Genomic DNA, 25,715 nt, shown 5'->3' with positions numbered 1-25,715 from the left:
CTCTGCAAGTACCTCTGGGGCTGGGCGCTCCCTGGCCCGGGCTGAGCCATCCCGCAAAGGCTTAAAGACACTGACATTATTTAAGTGTGTTGTTTGACCACAATGGTCTTAGCTAGGAATCAAAAACGGATAACCAGAAAACCCAAAACTTGAAATCCAAAAATATGAAATGATGCAACACCATTTTAAATAACCCTGGATCAAAGAGAAAATGACAATGGAAATTTAAAAGTATTTTATACAAATAAGGAAACTAAGACAAATCAAAACATGTTGAATATATCTAAAGCTGTGCTTGCTTGGAGGGAAATTCAAAGTTTACATGTGTATGTTAGACGAGATAAAGACTGGAAACCAGTGTTCTGAACACCCATCTCAAGAAGTTAGAAAAAGGGTAACAAGTTCAACTCAAAGAAAGCCAAAGAAAGGAACTAGTAAATATGAGGGAAGAAATTAAATGAAAAATAAAATAAATAAATGACAGAGAAAGATCAACAAAATCAAAATTAGTTATTTTGAAAGACTAATAAAATTGATGGACCATTAGCAAGACTGGTTATGAAAAAAGAGAAAGCAAAAATTACCAATATGGAGAAATGAAAAATAGTACATTAGTATACATGCTATAGACAGTTTTTTTTAAAGAGGATATCAGGAGTGAGCTTATACTAATTTTAACATTGAAGTGACGTGAGCTTTCAAAATAAAACTTATAAAAACTGACACTGGAAAAGATTTAAAAACAAATATCCTAAAGCTGTAAAAGAAATCAAACCTGAAATCAAAAACATAAAGAAATGTCCAGGTTTAAGTGACATCAGCAGTGAGATGTCAAACGGATTAACACATCATGGTCAATTTGGATTTATTTCAGAAATGTAAAGTTAGTCCGATATACAAAAATCAATGTAATTCACCATACTATAAGAAGAAAAGAAAAAAATTAAAAATAACAATTTTAACAGATACAGAAAAGGCATTTCATATTATTCAGAACACATTTAAATTAAAACAAAAACTTAGCAAACAAAAAAGGAAACTTCCTGAATAAAGAGAACTTCCTAAATCTAATAAAATGCACAAAAACTTCAAACAAACATCATTCTTAGTGATGAAATGCTGAAGCCGTTCCTTGGGATCAAGAATGAGATAAACATAATTGGTTTCACTGATTCTAGTCAATGTTGTCCTGGAAATACAAAAAAGTAGGAAGGAAGGCTGTAAGAATGAAAAACAAGAAGTAAAACTAATTATTTGCAAATGAAATGATATTATACTTAGAAAATCAAAAAAAATCACATACTATTACAATAATTGAATTAACAATGTTAAATGTACAAAAAATAATTGTATTCCTAGTATACCAACAATAAATAAGTAGAAAACTAAAATTTAAAACAAGAGAACTTATAATAGCACCAAACATCATAAAATACCTATGAATAAAAATAATAAAAGATATGCAATACAGAATATATATAAAACATAACAGAAAAATGAAGGCAGATTTTTTTAAATGGAGGGACATACCATGTTTATGCACTATTTGACTCAATATTTCAGAGACTCAGTTTTTTAAAAGGTCTATAGTTTGAATTGAATTCCAATCAAAATCCCAGCAGGTGTTTTAATGGAAATTGGGGAGTTGGTTTTAAAATGTAAATGAAATAAGAAAGGGCCTTAAATAGAGAAGATAGTCTTAACAAAATAAGGTGAAGGATTAATATTACCTGATAGCAAGACCTTAGATAAATCTAAAACAACTAAGACAGTGCGGCACAAAGGCCAACACTGGGCAGTGGAGCAGCACGGAGAGGACTGGAACAGACTCTCACACACACGGACATGCGATTCAACACAAAGGAAATGATACGGAATTTTCAAGTGACAGTTCAGTGTCGACCAGATCTCCACCTGGAGAAGAACTAATCTAGATCTCTACCTCATGCTCTAAACAAAAATTGATTCCAGACATACTGTAGCCTTAAGATAGGTCAAACAATGAAGCTTCTGAAAGAAAACAGAAGTCCTTGGGATAGAAAAAGACTTAAAAGGAAAAAAAAGACATACAAAACACTAATGCTAGTGAAAAAAATTAACAGGTTGGATTTTCACAAGTTCACAGACTTCTTTTCTACGAAAGAAATCATTAAGAGGGGTGGCAAGACAAGCCACAGAATGGGAGAAAGTATTTTTAACACATTATGCATTCAACACTGAGTCATATAAAAAGAACTCTTCTAAATCTATATGAAAAAAAGGCACACAATCCAACAGAAAAGTGAACACAGGATTTGAATAGGAGCTTTACTAAAAACCATGTCAAAATGGAAAAAGACATATGAAAATGTCATTAGTCATCCTATCAGTCATCAGGAAAATGCAAATTAAAATGAAAATGAAATATCACTGCTCATTTACTAGGATGGCTAAAAATCTGTACACTGACAATATGCATGTTGGAAAGCCTTGTGGCAACTAGAATTCTCATCTACCACTCTGTGAACTGGTACAGCCACTTTGGAACATTCTTTGGCAATATCTATAAACAATGAAACATGTATCTTATATGACCCAGACATTCAACAGAAGTACTTACAGATGTTCACCAATGCCTTAATAGAAAAATGTGCACACCAGAGTTACTCACAAAAGCTCCAAACTGGGAAACACAGAAGCCCCCCGACAGTGGAGTGTGCGTCCGCGCTACTGGGGCACTGTGGGGCACTGCCCCGCAGGGAGGGAGACCCATGTTCCAGGGCTAAATGAATGCATCTCACAAACATTTGGAAAGAAAGAGGCCAACCGTAAAAGGTTACAGCACAGCGTATGATTGTATTTTTAAAAGCTCAAAAACAAGAAAAACTGATCTTCTCTGTATGCATGTCAATACAAAGCTTATTTCTAAAAATCTGCTTGTGTTATATGTATGCCTGTGGCCTCTCGTCCTTCTGGCAGATAGTTGGATATTCAGGTAAAGAGAAGAGAATCTCTAAAAATTGGGGTATTTCTGCTAGTTAGGGTGTAAGGGAATAGAGCACAAGACAAATATGTAGGAGACAGCGAGTGGCTAGAGCCTGCGTGAACAGGGCAGGGATTAGCGGGGAGGCTGAGGGCAGGCCTCTGCTGAACTGTTTGGGGCCACAATGTAAAGTTATGCTCCATCTTTTAATGTGAGAAATAAGAAATGTAAATAATCCCTTGTCTAAAGTGGCTTTTAAATCCTCTAAAAATGGGAAATCCAATAACACGTAGACAGCACTATATAAAGAATAATTTCACATTATGAATTGAGGGAAATTCATCGAATCAGTTTGGTTTTAATAGCCTGCCTTCTACAGTGGTACCTTCTTATGGCTGTTATCTTGGCAGCACAGGGCAGCAATTCAGGGGCCATTAGACTACACTGACTCTTTATTAAAGTTAACAAGATTAATCTTTCAGTTTCCCCCCATAGAGCCATATACTGCACTTCAGCTCTAAGACTGATTAAATCAGGTGAGCAGTCTTTTCTTAACCTATTTCTTGTCCTTGGATTTGAATAAAAAGCCTCTACTTACATGGGTACATAATACTTTGCCTCAACGCTGTGGCAGGCAGACCCTGGGAGATGTTTGATTAGCAAATCTGATTTAATCAAGCTAACCTTGATTAAGAAATATCACCATAAATAACTGCAGTGCCTAAATGCAAATAAAAGCACAGCAAAAAAATAAATCACACAGTATTTGGAAAAAGTCAGTCACTCTCTCATTAAACTTTATAGAGAGCTCACACGTCAGAATGCAAGCCGGATGCAGAGCTCATGAAGAATGAGGCAATAAGGAGGGTCCTGGCTTCAGACTGTTCACAGACCAGCAGAGAAGGGCGTGAAGAAATGGTTCTGTTACGATGTGATGCACACCAGGGGAAAGTCGGTGCTGCCTACGGAGACAGAGAGAGGAAGAGCCAGGGCTGGGGGGTGTCAGGCGATGATGCCACAGCGAATCTTGAGAATAAAGTTGACAGGAACCGGGAGGGTAACCCAGACACAGGGAAAAGGCACGGAAAAGGCTCCTGCATTCAAGAAACTCTAAGTTCTGTCTGCCCAATGTGCATGGAGGAGGAGGCTGGTGGAAGACGGGGTTGGAAGGAAAGGCTGTGAAAGCAAGAAACTTCTGCAGGAATTTCATTAGAAGAGTTTTGCATTTTTGGGGCACCAGTGGCAGCTGTGAAGGACGGACGGGAGGGAGCTCAGGAGACCCTCCAGAAGGCTGCAGTCGTCTGCAGGAAAAGTAAGGAGCTTCAGTGAGGAATGGTGAGGAAAACCAGACTTAGGAGGCTATGAGAAGGTGAAGTCCAGGTGGGGTGTGGAGAGAAGGACACGGAGAGGCCGAGGCTGGCTCTGCAGCCATCGGGATCACAGACGGAAGGAGTGACAGGAAAGAGGTAGGAAAGAAGGGGCGGGGGTGGCTCGTGCTCCAAGTGGTCCCTGCAGGAAGACAGAAGCTAGAAACTTCCTCTCACCCACACCCACCAACACAGATGGCTCCCAGTTCTCTGGCTTGCTGGTAACCTGAGACAGGCAATATATGAGGACAACCCTATGCATTGTAGGACATCTGTGAAGAAATCAAGGCAAAAATTTCAAGTAGTCAGAAACACGGATCTTAATCTAAGAAAAGCAGTTGTGCCTTGCAACCAAGTCCAGAGTCACGTCCAAAAGGAGGATTGAGAATGTCAGAGGCCTTTTAGGGGGGGTACTTACAAGTGAAAATTTAGTCCATGAGTCATTTTAATTTTGTTTGGGGGGGGCAATAACCTTTCGCATACACAAGAATGTTCACTGTCACTACTAGGATATTTAAGAGGAGGACTTGGGAGTTTTTGAGCTAGTCTGGCAAAAGGCATCAAAATAATATTACAAAACTAAACCATCAAGGGAATGCCCAGTCACCACCAAACACACAAGAAACTACAGCAATTCTCCACTGACTAGTAAACAAATTTATGGCTCTCCCCTTCCCTGTTCACATTAAATTATTATTCCAATTTGGAAGATTTAACTACTCTGGACTTAAAATCACCAGAGATTTCAACACTGAACTTGGTCCTGGTGGTTTTCCTCTTCTCCCCCAAATTTTACACCTGGAACTTCATCTCTGAAATAAGTATCAGTTCCCAATGTCAACAGATTTAACCTCTCTGCTCTGCTCTTGAAGCCTTTACATGGACTCTATTTTATTTGCCATATCCTACCTTGACATAGAGGTCCTTTTGAGACTCCATCTCAATTTTAATCTTGGAATCATTTTTTCCCATTTTTATGCCTCTCCTCCAAGAAGAACACTCACCATGCTGGCAATAAAATGAGGTGGAGCAAGGCAGAGTAAGGGTTGTCCTGCAAACTAACCGAAGTGAAAGAGAACGATGCATAAGGGAATTTATTAGAGAAAGTCTCTCTCTCTTGCTCTCCTTCCATCTTTTCTAGTCCTGCTAACTTCCTTTAACTTTTTCATCATGCTTCATACACTTCGGCTTCGGCCTTTAGATAAGAGGGGAAACCGAGCCTTGGGGATGGGGCGCACCAAGAAGGCAGCTACTGGGGGCAGCACAATGCATAATGGGTGCCCCTGGAACCCCTACCTCCAGGGGCTCTGATTCCAGGTACTAAAGTTCCTCATTTCTGATTGGAGACCAGTCCAAACAAATTCATAGCTCCTTATACAGATATTGCTATTAGCCAACAGCCTCTTTAGGCACTCTCTACTTTATAAAAAGTGTTTTCTCATTCATTTTAATGTTCCATCATTATAAAAGTGCTAAATAACTATAACCGTGCTTCTAAATTAAAACCTCAGGGCGAACCTGGAAAGAATAGTCTAAAGAGAATTTTATTATTCTCCCGATTAATTTCTAAAATTTAAACAAGATGCCTTCCTCAGAAATGAAAAACTGACTTATACCCATTATCTACTGAAGGCATTTTTTCATTCCTTCATTTCTTCTGTCTGGGGCTTGCTCAGAAAATTAAAATTCCTAAGGGGTAAAGTCATCCATTTAAATGTTCCTGAGCGCTAGGTTAACTAGATCTGGAACTCCATTTCAGTGAGCACATCTTCCCAAACTGAAGATGTAATACGTGTACATGTGGGAACAGAAAGCACCAGGAAACAGGGACTGTGTGTCAGGAATGGTGCTCACTGGCTCCTTCACACCAGTGTCCGGGTGCCCAACTTTCTCACCTCCTGGAACAGTGACAGCCCACACCACTCATTGCAGAATCACATGGGATTACTGAGAACTCTGATCCAAGGAGGGTAAGTTACAGTATGCTTTTATTTAGTTAATAAAAATAGCCATTGTTCCATTTTGCTCTTGTTCTTGGGCTGGTCTGACATGCTAACTGTCTATTCTTTCAATTGGATCTTTTTGGTAGTTTTCGAGTTACCGAGAAAAAGTCACTCATTTTCAGATTACAAAATTTTCACTTTATACGAAAAACCATCTTAGAATTTTGGACTATCATTTTCTTCATACCCCTCATTAACAGTTTAAATTGGTTTTCTTGCAATTATTTTTCGTGTTCAGTGCCTGTGCAGGACTCTGCCTGCTCCGCTCTGTCTCAGATTGGGGTCACGCTGCGCACTGGGCACCGCGGCGGGAGGGCCCTGCCTGACCCGACAGAGCCGACACATTTAGGCCACAGGCAACTATAAAGTCTGACTAAGTCTGCTAATCACGGGGAACACTGAACTTGGAGGCGAGGGGCCTTGGTTCACAGGCTATGATACCTTGGAACTAAATAGCTGTCATAAGCCTTTCTAACACTTTAGTCTTCAGATCTGTAAAATGGGAACCGTGACTTCCTTTATGGGCGACACCTGCCCCTTGGCATCTGTTCCATCAAACACATGAGGTAGAGGCCTGAGCTCTGCAAAGGTGCCCCGTTTCCGCTCTTTGACATCCTCTTCCCGCACTGCCCCTGTGCAGCCGGACACAGCCAGTCCCCAGAACACCTCTCCTTCACCCTGGCTTCGGTTCTCAGCTCTGGGCTGGCCACCCCCAGACCCACATCTGCCAAGGGAGGCTTTCCGTTTCCAGCTGCTCACACGCGCCTCCGCGGACGCCGCCTGAGACTCCTTCCCGCACGCGGGTTTGTCTTGGGCGCGTATTCCGCGAGGCAAGGACCCCTATCACCTCCCGGGGCTCCCACGCGCTCCCTCATACCTTCCCACGTGACCTCAGGTTACCCCCCCCCCGCTGTCTCCCACGCACCTCTCCAATGTGTCCTCTTCTCCCCACCCCACTGTCGACCGTCATGTCCGCCACCACCCCTCCGCTTGTGCACTGCTGGCCTCCCGGGAAATCCTCCCGCAGCGTCCCGCCCACAGCCACCCAGGCCGGCCCCGAGGTCTGCTGCGCCCCGGCGGGCAGCTCCCACACATCGTAGGCCTTCCCCCCTCCAGTCGCTGCGCCTCTGCCCAAGCCCCCTCTCTGCCCACAGGAGCTTGTTCAGCCCAAGGGCGGGGCGGGAAAGAGTGCCAGGGGGTTAATGTCCCGAGAACAACTGATGGACAAGCATTGCTGGGCAGACATCCCAGCGTCCTCAGCCCTGCATGGGGCGGTTCTGAGGGTGCACACCCCCTAAGGTTCCAGCCAGCCTGGGTCCCAGCTGCCCGTCGGAGGCCGTCTTCAGTGATACCGCTCTTTCTAGCTTTCCTCCCTTCCATGGCTTACCTGCCTTCTGGGACCACCCCTCATATTAACTACCTGAACCCCAGTCCTTTTCTCAGATCATTACATATCAAGCAAAGTTTTAGGGAAACCCAAATTAAGATAAACAGGAATGAGAATGGCATCAGATTTCTTAACAACAGTGAAAGTTAAAGGGCAGTTAAGTAATACATTTGAAATTCTGAGCCAAGAGTATTTCCAACAAAAATTCTGTGTCTGTCTGACCTGAAACCTAAGTGTGGGAGTGTGATGAAGGCACTGCAGCCGTGCTGAGGGTGACATGGTGACACAGTAGGAAACACGTTTGGCCCTGTTCACAGTTCCTGGCACACAGCTCCTGAACCTCTTGTGATTTCCTAAGTAATGAAGAGGAATATGAGCATCTTATAATATTTGGTCTTTTGTCCTCAAAGAACTCCAGTTCCTGAAACAGCTCCAGAGCTCAGGTGGAAGAGTGTCTTGTTATGTACAGCACGCCCTTTCGGCCACACATGAGGTCACACTAAGGAGATGGACTTCTAGGAAGAGTCCCTAAGGATGGGGGCCTGGCTGTCAAGCGGACCAGCCACGTGATCAGCGGATTGGAAATTTCGTTCCGGCCCCCAGTCCCACCTCTGGGGAAGACTGAGGGTCTGGAAGTTGCGTCAATCCCTAAGGACCAATGATTTAATCATGTCCACATAATGAAGCCCCTGCTGAGAATCCTGTACAAAGGCCGGGGCGCAGGGAGAGGCGCTGGGGCTGCAGGGAAGGTCCACACCCCTCCCCCGACCCTGCCCTCTTGCCTGTCACCACCTGGCTGTCCCTGAGTTGCGTCCTTTGTAATAAACCAGTAATCTGGTAAGTAAACTGTTTCCTTTTGAGTTCTATGAGCTGCTCTAGCAAATCATCAAACCCAAGGAAAGGGTCAAGGGAACCTCCAATGCAGTTGGTTGGTCAGAAGAATGGAGGCAGCACGGACTTGCAGTGGGCATCTGAAACGGCGGGGGGCAGCCTTAGGAGGCTGCCTTCCCCTGCAAAGACCTCTTCGCCGGTGGGGTTCTTTCTAACCTCAGGTAGATTGTATCATAATTGAATTAAAATTGTAGGATGCCCAGGTGTCGTCTGTGAAAATCAGAAAACTGCTTGGTGTGGGGAAAGAATCCCCAAACCTGGTGTCGTGCTCTGGAGAGGACCGAGAGTGGGTAGTGGGCAGCACAGAGAGGCACAGCAGGCTCCTCCTCCCTGAGCCTTGAGCCTGGAGACCAATGGTCCGCCCCTGTGCCCAGGAGTTACCAGAGGGCATGTTCTGCTGAATGGAGGCAACCACGAACACGTAGGCAGGAGCCCCTGCAAATGCGATCTGAACAGAAGAAAAGCCACAGGGATTCCCAGAACGATGACGAAGGAACTCCCTGACGGCACGTGCTGTGGAGCCACAAGGCCACTTTCTCAGAATGGAGCCAGAGGCAAGGGGCTCCCGGAGGAAAAGTGAGCACTGATGGGCTTCCCAGTGAGCTCTGCCCCATGGATTCTGTGAGGCCACGGGCGCCAGCAGCTCAGGTCTCCAGCCCCACACCCCATCAGGGCCTGCAGAAAGAAGATCCCTTTATGTGGTTGCCTTTAGAAAGCTTATTGGCCACTAACCAAGCTTAAGAGAACCCTTTGTGAAATGCTGTTCTGGGAACCCAGAATTTAAGATCTCACAATTCAAACTGCCTGCCTGCCTGCCTGCCTGCCTGCCTGCCTGCCAGTGGCCGAGAGGTCTCTATAAAATGCAACTAAGAGGAATGCCAGGTGCTGAATGGGATAGTGTAAGCCTGGCAGTGGAGGATGCATGTGTGTGCATTTTGTGTGTCTGTGTGTGTGATTAAAGAGGGCAGAGGGAGTGTGCTCAGCTCCAGGCCTCAGGCAGGGGTCGTGAGGGAAGAGAGCTGACCCTGAGTCCACCAGCCTGGGTCCAGCCTGGGTCTCGCTGAGGGTGTTATGCCTTCTCTCCCTCTCTGTGAAATCTCATCTCATCCCTTCATACCCAGTAAGGGAGCCGAAGCAGTTCACAGAGCAAACACCGGCCCTCTCACTGCGACTCTTCAAGCCATCTGAACATGAAGGTTTTTAAAAGCTGCTGTCAATTTTATTTTTCCCATCGCTGATGAACAATGACTGTTAGTCCCTATATGCACACACCACACCACTGTGAATTCATGAACTGCTTGTTGATCCATGGGACTGACCACAGCCCTGATGAGCACAGGACCCAGACTTGGGTTCACGTGCGCCCAGCGTGGAAGCGGCAGCAGATGGAGCGCGTGTGAGCTCCTCTGTCGGCCGCGCGTGTGACCACACAAAGACTTCTGTTTCTTCACCGGCAACAAGGGAATGGCATGATGGCCATGGGATCCGTGACGGGACTGACAGACTGTCGAGGTGGCATGCCTACGAGGCCGGTCCAAGCCGTGGCACACAGTGAATGCCCAGACAATGTGAGCTGTTCACACTAGTTACTGATCTGATCAAAACCACACAAAAAGGTGTCTCATTTGATCTTCATGAGGAATTCCCTCCTGCCTTACGACCCTCGAGGAAGCGGTGCTGTGCTGCTGGGTGATCCAGTGCCTCCCAGCTGTGCTCTGGGGAACAGCCGTCCCACTGGAACCCTCACCCTCAGTAACAGGGGCCCAGAGTCGGAAACACTGGATATTTCTGTACCAAAGGCATGAGAAATTCTGTAGCAAAAAAAATGGCTTGATTTTGCGTGATCCTGTTCCCCAAATTTGTGTTTGGGCACAGAACCCTCCTTAGAAGAAGCACCTACTGTGAACCCATGAAACTATTGTCCCACGGAACCTACTGTAGGAAAAGACATTGAGCTCCCTGACATCATCCAGAAGAGCCGACCCTTCCCGAGGCCGGGCACAGGCTACCCACCAGGGCCGCGGGAGTTTTCTCAGGGATCTGAGGGCAGGCTTCCTGCTTCCTACTATGGCTCCAGTACCCTCCTAGCATGACCCCTTCTCTGCACTGGCATTGTTATCACCAAGCAAAGCACAGTCTGGGAGAGAGCCAGCACTAAAGGTGGCAGACACAGGCTCTTAACGTGTGCAGGGACAGAGGGGCCTGTCGGCTTGGCTGACCTCCCAGTGAAAAGTGGTTTATTACAGCATTTTAGAGGGAATCATACCTTGCCCAATTTCCCAGAAACCCTTTGGTATTATCATCCAGTTGCACAAAATAAGAATAAATGGATAGCTTTAAGCCTACAAAGCTCAAAAGTACTTTCGGATGTTCTATCTTCACCCTATTGTCACAGCACACTGCATGGTGACCTGCAGCAGGAGCTCTATTTCATTCCGCAAAACAACTAGGGTGACTGAGAAGAATGAAAATAGGGTCCTTACATTATATAGGCCGCCATCTACGAAGGAGTCCGAGCACATGACACGAGCGGGAAGGTATCTGTTTCCTGTCGTGGTACCAAGTAGTATTTAATAATTGTTCCAGACATTTAGGTAGAAATGGCCTGTTTTCCCAACTCTGCTCCTTTCCACAGGACAGAGCTGATGGAGGCCTAGGATAGGAGGTGAGGTAATGCCAAGAAGGTCAAGGAAGATTTCCTGATGAAGACATAACTATGACTACTGGAAGAGAATGTGTGAGCAATTTGTACAAAGGGAGAAAAATCAAGTTACCCTGGTGATTGGCAAAGAGTGTGGCACACAGTGAACACTCAGCAAATGCTCATCGGAGAAATGAGGTGGTACTCTAGGGTACCCAAAGATTCAGAAACACGGGGAACGAAACTCAGATGCAGCGAAGGGCTCAGGGTACAAGGGTTTAGGTCTTAGCGTATTTCAGTAACTAAAAAAAAATTTATTTCGTTATTTTATAAATAAACTAAAGGTCAGCCTGAAAAATATCTACCTTCTTCAAGGTTACCAAACTCTGGAAAAGTGGATCTGAAGGATGAAGACTCGGACTCAGTCCTGGCCTGGAAAGTATGAATGCAGAGAAGAGCCATGATTACACCACGCTGCTAAAGAGGAACATCTCCTTATTAGTAATGACGTACTCACCACCACCCACAAAACAGGAAGGGCTCGAATCAGTCATCCCCATTTACACAGAGATCGTGAAACAGGAAGAACCGAAGAGGAGGAAGTGAACGCACAACCTCTCGGATGCGGTTCCAGGCCAAGTGCGACACCTCAGCACTCTTACCATTGGAGGAGGGCAGGTCAGCACCCCACGAGAGCCCCCAGCATCCTCCCCACTACCTCCGGGGCATCATCGCCCACTGGCAATCACCCAGGGGCGTCTGCCCCTCAGCCAGCAAGTGTCAGCACGTGACCTAAAACCTCCAGCCACTGATAGGCCCTTTAGCTCTGGGAAAAACGTTTTCTCCTCTTTCCCCTTATTTGTAAATCTAAGGAAATGCTGTTTAGTGAATTCTGAGGATTTGTACATGAAATGTATAAAGTATCAGATTAAAATCCACAATTGAAACATTCTAAGGAATGGGTATCAGAATTGTACCATTACCTGGCATTTGGAATTTCCAGCCATACATTTCACCTGCCACCATGAACACAGGCATCATGGACCTGTGTTGTGCACGTGCACACACACACACACTCGCTGAGGCTCTGAGCAGGGTGCTCTGCGGGTGTTTACCCGGGTCTCACCTTGGGTGGCGGCTGAGGAGCCGCCAGTCCTCCAAGGGCCCAGGCCCCCATCCTGGATGACTTCACCGCAGGAATGGCCAAGAAAGAGGAGGCGGGAAGGGTAACAAATCCCACGGCTACCTCGCCCTCCTCCCTTCCCCCCTGCATGATCAGCATCTCGCCGACTTCCTGACAGCAGACCCCTGCCTAACCAGCCCAGCCCGGGCCCTGTTCAGATCCCACAGTGAGAGGCCCAGGCTAGGAACCTCTATTTGATTTCTTCCTGAAAAGTGAATCATACATCAGTCTTTGGTGCACCAGAAACTCGCCTTTGGTATGGATCCATGTTTTCTCTATAGTAAGCTCTCGAAAAGTTCAGAGTTAACTCTGCAGGCAACAATCAAGGAAATGCTGTGAAATTTGCCAGGATCCTTGATGGGCCAAGAAGGAAAGAGGCCCTGCTTAGAAGTAACGGGTAGCGTCTATGGAAAAGGAGGCTGGCGCATCAAGGCCTAAGGCTAGGGGGGAAAATACAGATGAACAATCCTGACCTCATCCTGTTGCAGAGGATTAACTGATAGAAGAACTTCAGCCCAGACCTCAGTGTCCCCACCCCTGTGAACCCTGGGTCCGCCCCTTGGCGTCTGCATTCCTCCTCAAAGCCAAAGCCAGCTGGATCCCACACCTGCACCGGTTCTGACCCAGGTTCTGCACACTCAGCAGCAGGTGACGTGAGTTCCCTTTTGCGCTAGAAGCACCACTGCACACCACGGGCACCTCACACGGTACAGTGCACAAATAAGATGCATTACGGGTTCTGTACAACTTTATGGGGTACTTGCATGGAAAAATGTGAATACAAAAAACCTACTTAAAAAAAGGTCTTCCAAAGGTTTGGAAATACTGCGTAATTCAACAGCTCACAGACTGCTCCTTTTGAAAACAAAAAAGTACCTTTACACACCAATGCAGGGCTACATGAAAAACAGGCCCCAAAAGAAGTTTACTGCAGATGCCTGACCCCTGCATCAGCTGTGCTTCTCCATCCAGGGTACAAAGTGTCCAAGTGGGCAGGATATGAAAAGAGTCTTTTCTAAAAAAGGCTGGTATCTTACTCCTCTCAAAATAGAGACCACTGTCTTACTGGTTTTCAGCCAACCTTTAATTTTTCAGTTTCTCAGCACTAAAGTGAACAGTAAAGTATGTGTTCCTAAACTAATTTTTATCAATAGAATATGAAAAGCACAAACTTTGAGAAATTACTAAAACCCTTTGCTGTACTAGAATCTGGTTGCACAGTGTGTCATTCCAACAAGAGCCAGTGAGGAAAAGAAAAACGCTTCCTTTATGAGTTTCTGTCACACTAGTGCTTGACATGCAATAGCGGGTCCACATCCTGCAGCACAGTGCCACTGAGATGAGACATCACAATAGCAAAGGAAGGGAAGACCTGTATTTTGCTGTCATAAGGAGAGACACAACAGACACAACGGACCGTGATCTTACCTTAGCTTATTAAACAAAAACAGTGCCCTGCTTTGTGAAGGCAGCCTGGTGCCCTCTGATGCACTGTCTTCCAGCACATGGTACCCCGAGAGCATGAGGCTTGGGAAATGTGCTTCTTGTTTTATCACCAGAGTTCTTCGTGACTGGGAGCCATGCAAGCACCTGAACTGTTCACCAGCTGCACCCAAGCTCAGGTTTCAAGGCCGCATGATCAACTCCGGATGGACTGCAGGAACGCTTCGTGCCTGGGGCAATGCACAAAACCACCTGCAGGTTGTAGCTATCAGAAAACCGAAGACCATGACTCCACAAGGGCAGTCGCCCAACGAGGTCATAATGCCCAGACATCTGCTCCTGGCACTGCACTTGCCCCCTGCCACTCATCAGGAAGCTAAACACCACAAGCTTCTGAGGAACTATCATACAACAATGCTGGGCACAAGCCAGGAACTGCAAGAATAACGTGTGTGTGTGTGAGAGAGAGATAGAGAGAGAGAGAGAGAGAGAGAGAGAATCACATCCTTCAAAAGAAAATAAGTTCTCTTTTCGCTTGAATTTCAATACTACTCTTTTAGAAAGCACTTATTATTATCAATACTGCATAAGCCATAGAAATACAGACCAGACTATTTCCTCTACTGCCTTTCCAATATTTGTAAGGAGACCTAAGCTCACTACACTTCCGGTGTTCCAAGCCTTCTAAAAACACTAATTTTTTTCACATAGAAAATATGTAAAACATCAATAAATAAAATCAATACCAAAATACTATTTCAAAACAATCATCATTACTACTTTGCTTCTAGTGGGAAGTGTAGCTAGTTAACAGCCTCTAACACACATCTCCAGGCACTGCAACTCAAGTGGAGAATATAACAGAAACACACACTGGCCAGGTAAGCAACGCTAAAAATGCATCTCACACCCGGCTTCATCAATCACCAACCAATCTTACTTTGCATCTTGGCTACCAAAAAAAAAAAAAAATAGGACTTGTTTCCCTGAAGAAATATGTCACTGCTCTGCATGAATTATTAAGCTTTACTATTACAGAGAGAAACAGAGCTGGAAAAAAAACAAAAAGAAAAAGAAAGAAATTTGGACCCAGATTGCCATCTACAGACTGTTATCAGCGCTGCTCGTTCATTCACACAGCATCAGACATCAGCATTATCAGTAAATATCAGCAGTGGAAGGACAGAGTGTATGGCTACAATCTTTCTTATTTAAAAAAATCAAGATAGCCTACATTTTCTAGTTAACATAAGAACAGTTATGTAGGCAAAGAACACTGGACCAAATATCTGCACAATTTAACGTACGCTATGAAAAAATCATAGATATTCATCCTAACTCTAAAATTTAACACTTTGAAATGAGTTGATTACCTAATTCTAGGTAAAAAATATCAAGCACAAAAAACTTTCTCATCTCTAAAATCAAATTCTTATTTATAATGTGAAATGATTAGTGCAGCATGTCTAGTTAGCATCCATCCCCATACATTTTTCTTGTGATAAAATCTTTAAAGAGCTACTCTCCTAGCAATGTTCAAATCTACAGTATCATGTTAAATTCTTGCGCATCTTACTCATCACCCCAATTCAGACACACCTTTCCTCTCATCTTGCTTCAAGCCCTATTGCTCTTTCCTCCCCACAGAGCAAGGGCCCCCTTGAGGCGTGAGCACACGGAAGCAGACACTTGGTTCTGGTCACTGAAACAGACTATCTCAGAGCACAAAGCAGCTGCAATGATGAACGAATATGCAGGCTGAGATAAAGAGTAAGAAAGAGAGAAAGAAAGAATTTCTGACACTATAACCTGGAAAATTTTTACAGCTAAAGACATCTGGAGGGAGATCTGATAAGAAAAAAATAGTTCAACTTTCAAAAGCATGGATTTAGGCTAATATCCTTAAACTGATCAGATGATGATTTAATCTGGTAAGCAGCACAATTTTTTTTTTCCCCCTGGAAATGAAATTGTTTTTGGAGCTAAGGTTCATTTCCCAGGTAATATGTTCTTTTTATCAAGATGAAAAGACACAAAATGCTTCATCTGACCTCTTACTAGATGAGTGGGGTAATGGAAAAAAATTTTGCTTCCCCAAACCTCCATTTGAAAGACACCAGTACTTGTTCTATGGAACGATGACATCCAGCAGTTATAACCCCATAAACTACACATTGTAAAACTGCATTGGAAACTATACACTTAAGAGGGGCAATTATCTAAAACAACCGCAGGATTCTCTGAAGACAAGGGGAGGACAGCGGAGGCTTCTGCCTTTTCTTAGCACTTGTAGAACAGGACCTGCTTCAACGGTTAACATGTTTTTGTTATTTTCATCCACATAGACACAGTTGTTGGAAACTATCTGTGAATTTTACAAAAGCAAAAATACTGGTAATTCAGTTTTAATGAAGGTCACTTTTCTGTGGAAGAGGGAAATGCTGCTGCAACCTCTTTTTTTTTTTTTTTTTTTTTTTTATGGTGCACCATTCCCGGAAGTACTGCAATACCAGGTCGATGCGTGGAGTGGACGGAGCAAGCTCCTATTCCATCTCCCTGCTCCAAAAATCCATTTAATATATTGTCCTCGGATAGAGGACGTATCAGATATTAAACTGGTAAGAACAGATACTACACTTGATCTTAGCCAAAAGGCCGAGAAGCGATGCTGCAACCTCTTATGTGCCCAAGTTTCTACAAATGAGATAACATGGAAATATGGTTCCCTTTTTTCTGAGGGACAACTACAAAATCTAAAGACTTTAAAAAAATATACTGGAACTAGGGGTTAGGATTTCTGCAAACTAGTAAGAGCTTTATAGAAAATAACCAAGTAACATTTTATAAAAGCCTTTAAACAAAGATAATTTATGAAAAGTTAAAATGGGTCCTGTTTCTTAGTGGGTTTTAAAGTATTACAGAGACTTGCCTATTTTGTGACTTCCATCATTCCCTCAACAATATTTATTAAGAGTATCATATCTATCAGACCTGTGCCAGGTGCTGGGGGTAAAAAAAAGAAAAAAACTACTAAGACATAGCCCATGGCTTTGGGGACAGTACAATCTAGTATATATATTAAGACAAAGTCTCTATTATTTCTAATGCTTAAGGTGCAGCGTGTTCTTTCAGGCTAGATTTTTCTCCTTTGGTGACTGCCATTCAATGAGCATTCAATAAATATTTGTTGACTACATTTTACCCTGACCTCCCTGTATCATGGTCACTGAAAAGGACTGCATAAACTTAAGGATAAGCAAAACTTTCCATGATAAAACTTAATATGAGCCCACATTTTACAGATAGCTAACGGTGCCCCAAAAAGTTAAGTGACTTTCCCAAGGTCAGTAGCAGAGCTACAACAAGAATCTAGGACAATCGTCCTCCAACTAATCGCCATCATCTACATCTTTGAGTATTTAAACTCCCCTCCACTCTTTCTTCTCTATTAAAGGCCTATTTTTTCACTTAGTCTCCCCCATCTTTCGATTCTTTAGTCATCTGTGCAGCATCCTCTAAGCCCTACCCGCGAGCTTCTGCTGCACCAGCTGTGAGGCCCACACTGACTGTGATTCTAACGGACTCCTCACATCCACCGTGAAGTGGGCTGGGGCTCCCAGGTGGAGGACGCAGCTCCGGCCCCGAGTCTTTAACCTAATCCCATCCAAGCTCCTCCCGAGCGCCCCAGCATGTTCCCCACTGACTGAGGGTGAACGAGGCGATCCAGGCAAAGGAGAAGCAGTCACTGCACAGGCCGTGCCCCAGCCGGCCCTCCGCTCTGCGCAGCACTGCTTTCTTGTCAACGTCCTGTTCCACTCACAACACACTTGGAATAAAACTGAAAAGAGCCTTTCTCCACAAAAACTAATAAGGAAATTCACAATTCTGAGGGCGTGTGTCCTTAGTCCATCACCCTTTTATTCTGAAATCTCATACTAATGCAAATTTTTAAGAAGTATTTTATATCATCCCTCACCTGTAATGCAAGGTACAAACTAATTTCTGTACATACCACTTATTGGTAAGGTTTTGTGTGTGTTTAGTATTCTCTTGGATATCAGTAAAATTGGTAAAATATCTTTTTGGGGAAAGTGATCATGACTAAAACTAATTCTTAATGAATGTGGGTGGGGCTGTGAACACACCAGTCACGGAGCCGTTGTCAACAGCGGTAGGCAAGAATGTTAAGCACTTTCAGTATGAGCACAAGGTGATAAAATTTGCCTTTTCTGATAAGATCACCACAAGAAGCATTTTCTCCTTTAGCACGACCTCTAGTCACATATAGAAACGAAGCATGAAAAACAGCAGCATCTCCCACACAGAACATCTTCTTTGAGATCTCTCATGTGTGAGAATAAGGGAAACAAATGGATCTATTTAAGACTAAAATTGTGTCACAGAAGTAAGATAATAACAGGAACAGGAACAGTGAGGACAGACTTACCGCCGTCTGGGACCGCCTGCGGTGAACTCTTTGACTTTAAATTTTGTTTCCCTTTTGCGAGTTTTCCCGAATTCACATCTTTTTTCTCTTTCCTCTTTGGGGGCTGAGGAGACGGGTTGTCGCTGGATCCAACTGTAGATTTAGACTGACGATCGTTTCCCTACATGGCAGAAGATCAAACCCTTACTCCTGGCTGCTCAGCTCCCAAAGTGGTCCCCAGGGCAGCACAAGTTACCAGCTGGTGGTGAGCGGGGCAGGGGCGGGATGGAGGCCTGTGCCGATGCCAGCGGCAGAGGACAGAGAAGAAAATGACAGCCACCAACCACCGAGTCCTTACTGTGTGCAGGGACTCTCCTTACCCCACTCAGCCCTCACAGCCTTGTGAGGAAGGCGATGCGTAGAGGAGGAAATGAGGCCGTGAGGTCAAACCTCGCCCAAGGTCGCACAGACAGCAAGGAGCTAGTCTGTGGCCTTAACCACCAGCCCTACTGCACGTTTCTGAGGAATCAGCAGCCACCTACTGGGTGAGGAACACTGACGGCCCTCAGTTTGACCAGTTAATCTAGAAAAATACCTTCTTGACCAGCTGTCCCTGTGAACAAGTAAGAACCTCACAAGCAGGCACACACACTGTACCATGGAGAGGCCCTGGAGGGGCTCTGTGGTGGCTGCCATGGTGTCTGTGGATCCCAAATGCAACATGACACCCAGACCGCACGCCCCGCCCCTGCACAGCAACCACCAAAGGTCACACCTCTGGCCTTGCCTCTGGTCCCCATGTGCCTCTCGAAATGAAGACCTCGAATCTGCAAGTGGTCTCCTCAGGCGAGGATGAGTTTGAGTCTCGGTGGCTCCCATCACTGGCCCATATAACAGCCACTACGTGGTGTCTGGCTGCTCCAAGGACCCAAGGAGCAGCTGTTCCTTGGCCATCGCTACAACCAGAAACTCCCTGCTAACAACACAGCCTCAGCTCTCAGATGCTCAGGTGCGAGACTTACCTGAGAGTACAAGGGATGAGCAGAAAGAACCCACGTTTTAGAGACCCAGAGTACATGGCTCAGAGCCTCTGCTCTGCCGCCCAGCCCCTATGGACCTTGAGCTGACTAACTCTTTTCTTCTTGGAGCCTGTCTCCCCATCTGCTGAAGGAGGTTTATGTACCTGCCTTTAGGTCTCCAATGAGGATGAAATGGTAACGTTTACAAAGCAACTAGTGTCATGCCTGGTGTGTAGTGCTTGCTCAGCGAGGGTCAGAGTGCTTTCTCCAAGAGCAGAGAGTTAATATATTTTTCTTAAAAATCATGTCAACTCATAAAACATTGGGTAAAAATTTTCATGCAATATCTGTACCAGGCTAGTATCTGAAAATAAATGTAGTAATATTAAATAAACAAATGTGCCTACTGCTCATTTTAAACATTTATATATTCAGTCATTCAGAAGCATTTAAATAATTTTAGCCTCACCCAATTAAGAATAGAAAAATTCACAGCCCTACAAATGAAGTTATTTATGACATTCTGTCATAGTCTACAAGAAAATGAATTATGCATAGATTTTACAGAATGAAAACTTGTCCAAATCTGTAACACTTTTTATATAATTTAATTTCCTATTCCAACTGCAATTCAAACATAGTTTCCATTTAATTATTGTATTAACTGCAACCAGAGTTGTTTTTTAATTTCCTCTTCTTCAGTGATTCTTTCTTGCAAGGCCATTAAATACCTGGCAGAAGAAATAGACAATATGATTACAGTGGAGATTCCAAAACCATCGGCCGGGATCTCCGAATCCAGTCTATTTTCAACTGAGTCTATTTACCTCTAGATGTTAAAAGTCCAAAAGCCTTGGATAAGAGGAGTAATGCTTCTAGCAAACCTACTAGAATGTTCAGAGTTGCTGTTGAACTTTTGAGGACTAAAAACTTGAATGAGGAACCCTGGATCTTGGCAAGAAGATTTTTTTACAGCTCCTTAGGAAAAGTCTTATCACAAAAGGGAGAAACAAGAGCCCCATTCTGGAGTGCTTGGGGGTTTATACCCTTTAGAAAATTAGTTCTCCTCTTGAATACACTGGCAATTCTGGTTTACTACATTTCTGATAGGGACACTCAAGAGGGCAATTGGGGAACATCAAGGAAGACTAGTTGATTCTAGCAACTATATAAGGCTTGGCTTTGGTAATTGATACTCATGCATTCTATTATTGACTAATGACCAATCACAGGCACTTGGTAAGAACTAAATCAAACTGAGAGAAATGGAAGAATTGTTTTGTAATTAGAAGACTGGAAATAATTTAAATACTTGTCTTTTTAAAAAAGAAAAAATGTTGATTCATCTAAAGTGTTAATACATAAAATAAATATATAATAAGTATATACAAGTAAATATAAATTATATATACTCATATTCATTTACATAATTATATAAATTACAGGTAATATATAAATAAATTATATATATGGAGAGAGAGAGAGAGAAAAGGACAGAGGAGTGAAGAAGGGGATTTTCCTTTCTTTTTTGAGACTTCCCCATGTGACTTATAACTTGGACACACAGTCACTGCTGCTGTTTGTGGAGCATAGGGAGTGGGGGGTTCTGCCACCTCACACAGCTGTGCAGGTTGATAACATTTTTGAGGGCCTCTTGTGTACTAAATACCTATTAACACAAACATTTACCAAATTTACAGTTATTATCAACACTTTACAGTAAGGGAATAAACTTTCTCCAGGTTAACCAGGTCTCATTTGTCTGCCCGAATGGAGCTCCCTGATACCAAGAAGCAGTTATTATATGGTTCCCTGAAAAAGCCATCCAGAAATGACAAATTATGGCTTTATCCCCAAATGGAAGGAGTCAAGAAGCAGCCTAGTTTCCCACTGTGTCCCATGCAGAAACCAGACCCCACACACTGTGGTCAGTCAACCCCTGTCCTGCCTTTTGCTCCACACACGTATCAGCACATCTGGCCAGAAAAGTGACCTCCTGCTCTGACGAACAAGGGACTAGAAGTCAGTCCAGTCACCTTGCCTCCACTCCAACTGCCCCTCACCAGACTGAGATCTGGATTTTTTAATAGCTCCCTAGCTCTTTCCACCAAGACCCAGTCTACTCAGGTTTTGTTTATTACCACAGTAACCCACCCCCAGCCCTGAGGGGCGCGTGCCCAAGACACACAGGCCACAGAGCATCGGGTTCAAGGTGATTCTGTGAGCGGGCCACCTCACAGGCACCTTCGTTGTGTGAACTTCAGCAGTGCACCCGGAGGCCTTTGAGCAGAGGGGCCCTGGACGCAGGCTGGCACTTCTCACTAGGGCATCCGGTGATGGCAAGTAATGGGCCCTTTTACCCATCCTGAACTCAGTTTTCTAAGAGGCCAAGGACTTCTGGGGAGCATTTGGGATTTGTCCTGTTACACAGTGACTTTGTGACACATGAATAATTCTGTGACTTTTTACTAAAACCTTTACCATTATAATCACTGAATCTGTCAATGCCAGATTGTAAGATACATTGGATGCGTGGTAATAAGAACAACAAAAGACCATTTATTCTAGTCTTTGGCTTGAAATGTCAAATATTTCTCTGCTTTTACATCTCTTGCACTAGGGGATCTCTGATTCTGCGAGGGGCGGCTTTGCAGCAGGAGCTCAGCCTCCCCTGGTGCGTCTGTTTCTCCGACGCAACGGAACTCAAGGCAGTTCCCTTGCTCCTTGCTTTGTTTCCAAGGCTAGAACCATGAGGGGCAGTCGCCGTTGATTCTCTCTGACTGTGACGCTCCCAGCACTGAGGCCTGTAGGACGGATGGCTCTGGTCTGGCCCTGCTTTGCACAAGCTATTCCCTGTCCACTTTGAAAGGATCTGCTTGACCCCAGAATCCCTCATTCCCACACTCCCCTCCACCCTGGTGGGGCCTGCTGAGTCACTCAGGCACCCACAGGGAGTCCTGTGCTATAAGGCAGCCCTCTCTCGCTTTCTAAGTTCTATCAGGCACCCACCCACACTCCCCTTCCAGTGTGATAGAACAATTCCTAGAAAGCTGTGTGGGAAATGAATTCCCCAAAAGTCCAGTTCCGTGTCCACAGTCCTCTCTCCTCACACCCCGACTCAGCACCAGGCAGTTAATGATCTTAGAAACATATACATTCTCCAGGGAACCAATTCATTAATGGAAAGGAGTCAATTAATCGTCCTACTAAAAATCGTGCTTGTGACTTTGGAATCACCAACAGAAGATGCTCTGTCTGAGCAGCTCACTGCCAGCCATTCACACACCCACTAACAAGTTCAGTGAGACCTACTGTGTGCCAGGGGGGTTGGCCACCTCTGCTCAGATGCGACCTCCTGGAAAGGCCTGACCACCAGACAAAACACGTCCTCCCTCACTTTCCCTTCCCGCATCTTCATGTATTTTACTTCAAGCTTATTCCTGATTAAAATCAATGAACTGTGAATTTGTCTTTCTCCTCCTCTTGAATGTGAGCTCCATGCATGTTATGTTTTCTCTGGACTCTCTGCCTCTCCCTTCCCCCAGCACTAAAACACTGCCCAGAACATAATATGAGCTCAATAAATGGTTGCTGGGTGAACCCATCGATCAGTGGCAGCAGACGGTCATGATTCCTCGAGGATTTACAGATGCCTGGTTCCCTGCTGCCACCTGCTCAGGCAGCCGTACCGCACACCTGGACTCCAGTCACCCCATCGTCTCCTGCCTCTGTTCTTGCCCTGACCCATTTTTCTGTAGATACCACAGCCAGAAACTTTTAAAAATGTAAATCAAATGATATCACTTCCTCTTCCCGACCCTCAAATCCAAACTCCTTGCATGGCCCACGTGATCGAGTCCTGCCTGCCTTTGAAATCTGAAGTCACTCTGGCCCTCCTGCTCCCCGCACACACCGGGCTCTTCGCCGAGGGCCTCCGTGTCCCCTCCCTCTGCCGTGGGCTTCTCTTCTCCCCCGCCCCAGCCTTGTATGACTGGCTCCTTTACCCAGTAAGGTCTCAGTCTCAGACAATTTTATATCACTCGGTGCCCTGACATGTATCATTTTCCTCATAGAAATCATCACCATCTGAAATTATTTATGCATTTGTTGAGAAGTTGATGGTCTGTCTACCTCCATTCTTTTGCTCCCCACGCCCCTGACACAGACAGGCAGTGGGATGGACGTTCTGCGAGGCCCAAACTTTGTCTGTCTGGTCACCACTATGTGCCAGTTGCTTAGAGTTCCTGGCATTTTGTAAGTGCTCAATAAATACATGTTGAGTGGATATCTGGATGACAAATGAATAGATGGATAAATATGGAGAATGTTTCGGCTGTATTATAAAAAGGAGAACAAACTCTTCTATCACTTTGTTTTTATGCAGCGTAGCATAAAAATAAAATTTTGAGTCTCTGTTTTCTATGAGATGGAAACGTATCTTAAGCTGAGTCTTTCTTTAAGTCCACTTGCTCAGAGGCTTTGCCTGACACTATCCTCTCTAAATGAGTTCTCCGTTCATCCTCTCTCACAGGGCTCCACACTTTCCTTTCCTTTTCATGACACTTTAATTATGTGTTGACTTCTGGAATTGTTTGTTTCACCTTTTTCTCCCCTAGCAGACCATGAGCCAAGAGAGATGGCCCTGCCCGGCTGCTCACCACTGTCCCGGGGGTCTTAGCTCCCTCCATGCCAGACACACAGAAACCTCAGTCAGCCACCATCAGGCGAATGCATGTTCAGAGCACAGGTTCTGAACTTCCAACAAGTAAGCAAGATGTCCCTCTTGCACATGAGTTTTAAAGCATGAAAGAATTCACACATTTTTCATTAAAAATTTGGAGATTCCAAATTTCAATAGTGAGCACATAATTCCAAAGTTCAGTCATTGACTTGCAACTGAACGCAGAGCTGAGTCACGATCCTGGCTCTGACCTCCCTGCCCCGTGGCCTAGGCCAGTCATTCAGCCCTACGGGGTTTCTGTTTAACCACCTCTCTTGCAGCTGCACTGTGAAAACTAACCAGCTCATATTTGCCTGATACACAAAAGAGAGTCTGCTCCAAAGTCCCGAAGAAAAACAAGAGGACAAAATTTCCAAACCCTAAATTTGTGGCTTTTTAGTTTAGCACTACAGTGGCTTAAGGATGTTTTCCAGCTCCTGGAATATTCTCTGTCCCCTTCCTCTCCATGTCCAGGAAGCTCGGGTGCCTCCTGCCTGGCCCTCTGCAGCCCTCACTGCACAATCCGGGCTCCCGACTCACCCATCCTCTCACTGTCCTCGCTAGGCCCCGGTCTCCACCGCGAACTGCTTTCTCAACACTTTCAACTAGATTTCGCGATGACACTTGCAACTCAGTTTGTTTGAAATTAAGCAGCTCATCATTTCCTCCGACCACCCTCTTCCCGGCCATAATACTACCATTTCCTCAGGCATCAAAGCTCAGAAACATGCGACTGTCTTTGGCTCCAGCCTCTCCAGCAGCCCCGTGTATCCAGTCACCGAGCAAGTCTTTCCTTTCTTCATGAGCAACAGCCGCCTCCGGCTACCTGCACCACCTCCCCAGGCCAGGCTCTGGCCGCTCTGTGCCAAGGCCTCTGCTCGTGGTCCCAACGGCCGCCACCTCATCTACGGCCCCGCCCTATCTGGTCCCTCTCCACATAGAGGACCTGACCTTCCCAGAGTGATCCTGGATTACCATCTGCATGTCACTGGAGCCTTCACGAGCTGCCTTCTACTCAAGGATAAAGACCAGACTCTTGATTCCACATGCAAGGTCATCTAAAACCACCACTACCTCCCATTTCAGGCACATCAGCCTCCACACCGGATGGACTCTGTCCCAGTCAGCCTCGGGGATTCACTGTCTCCTGGGTCAGAGACATCTGGACTCCATCCGTCCCTGCCATCTGCCCGGTGGGAGCCTCTGGACATGCTACTTCTGGCTGCCTCCTTTTCTTAATTTTAAATGCTGAACAGCACCAGCTTCCTGAGGTGAGACTTAAATAAATCAGTCTGCAAAGATGTTGGCACAGCGTTGAGCCCATGAGTGTTCACTAAACACAGGCAACACTGCTGCTTCTGGGAGTGCATCTCTGCTCCTTCCTCACGTCGTCCCTTCTATCTGGGACAGCTCTCCCCTCACTGGCCCTTGTCCACGTGTTGACGGTCCTCGAGGGCACAGCACAGCCACAGCTCCCTCCACGTGTCCTGGCCAACACACACGATGCCTTCTGCCTCTCTCACGTTTGCCACTCGCACCACATTTGGTGCTTAGCTTCAGCTTGTCAGCCCCTTTCCAAGCCACCGTCTCTACCTGAATCAGCCTGTGCCTCTCCTGAGGGCCACAGCCGTGTCATGAATGGTGCAAGGGTCTTCCTGCTTGAGGGCTAATGA

The 25,715-nt window shown here is 45.2% G+C and overlaps 1 protein-coding gene and 1 non-coding gene across 2 annotated transcripts in view; both read right to left on the bottom strand.

Moving 5' to 3' along the window:
• Positions 1 to 25,715, bottom strand: part of DCDC2 (doublecortin domain containing 2) — a 144,061-nt gene that overhangs the window by 68,491 nt on the left and 49,855 nt on the right. Inside the window, exon 7 of the mRNA XM_036876999.2 lies at positions 18,325 to 18,484. Within this exon, the coding sequence (XP_036732894.1) occupies positions 18,325 to 18,484 (160 nt within the window). The remainder of the gene's footprint in view (positions 1 to 18,324; positions 18,485 to 25,715) is intronic.
• Positions 16,354 to 16,544, bottom strand: LOC118914404 (U2 spliceosomal RNA). Its single transcript, XR_008994501.1, has one exon. It is a non-coding gene; the product is annotated as a U2 spliceosomal RNA (small nuclear RNA).

Source organism: Manis pentadactyla, chromosome 16, assembly GCF_030020395.1.
Source record: "Manis pentadactyla isolate mManPen7 chromosome 16, mManPen7.hap1, whole genome shotgun sequence".
NCBI classification, from domain to species: Eukaryota; Metazoa; Chordata; class Mammalia; order Pholidota; family Manidae; genus Manis; species Manis pentadactyla.
This window is presented reverse-complemented; position numbering and strand designations above follow the sequence as displayed.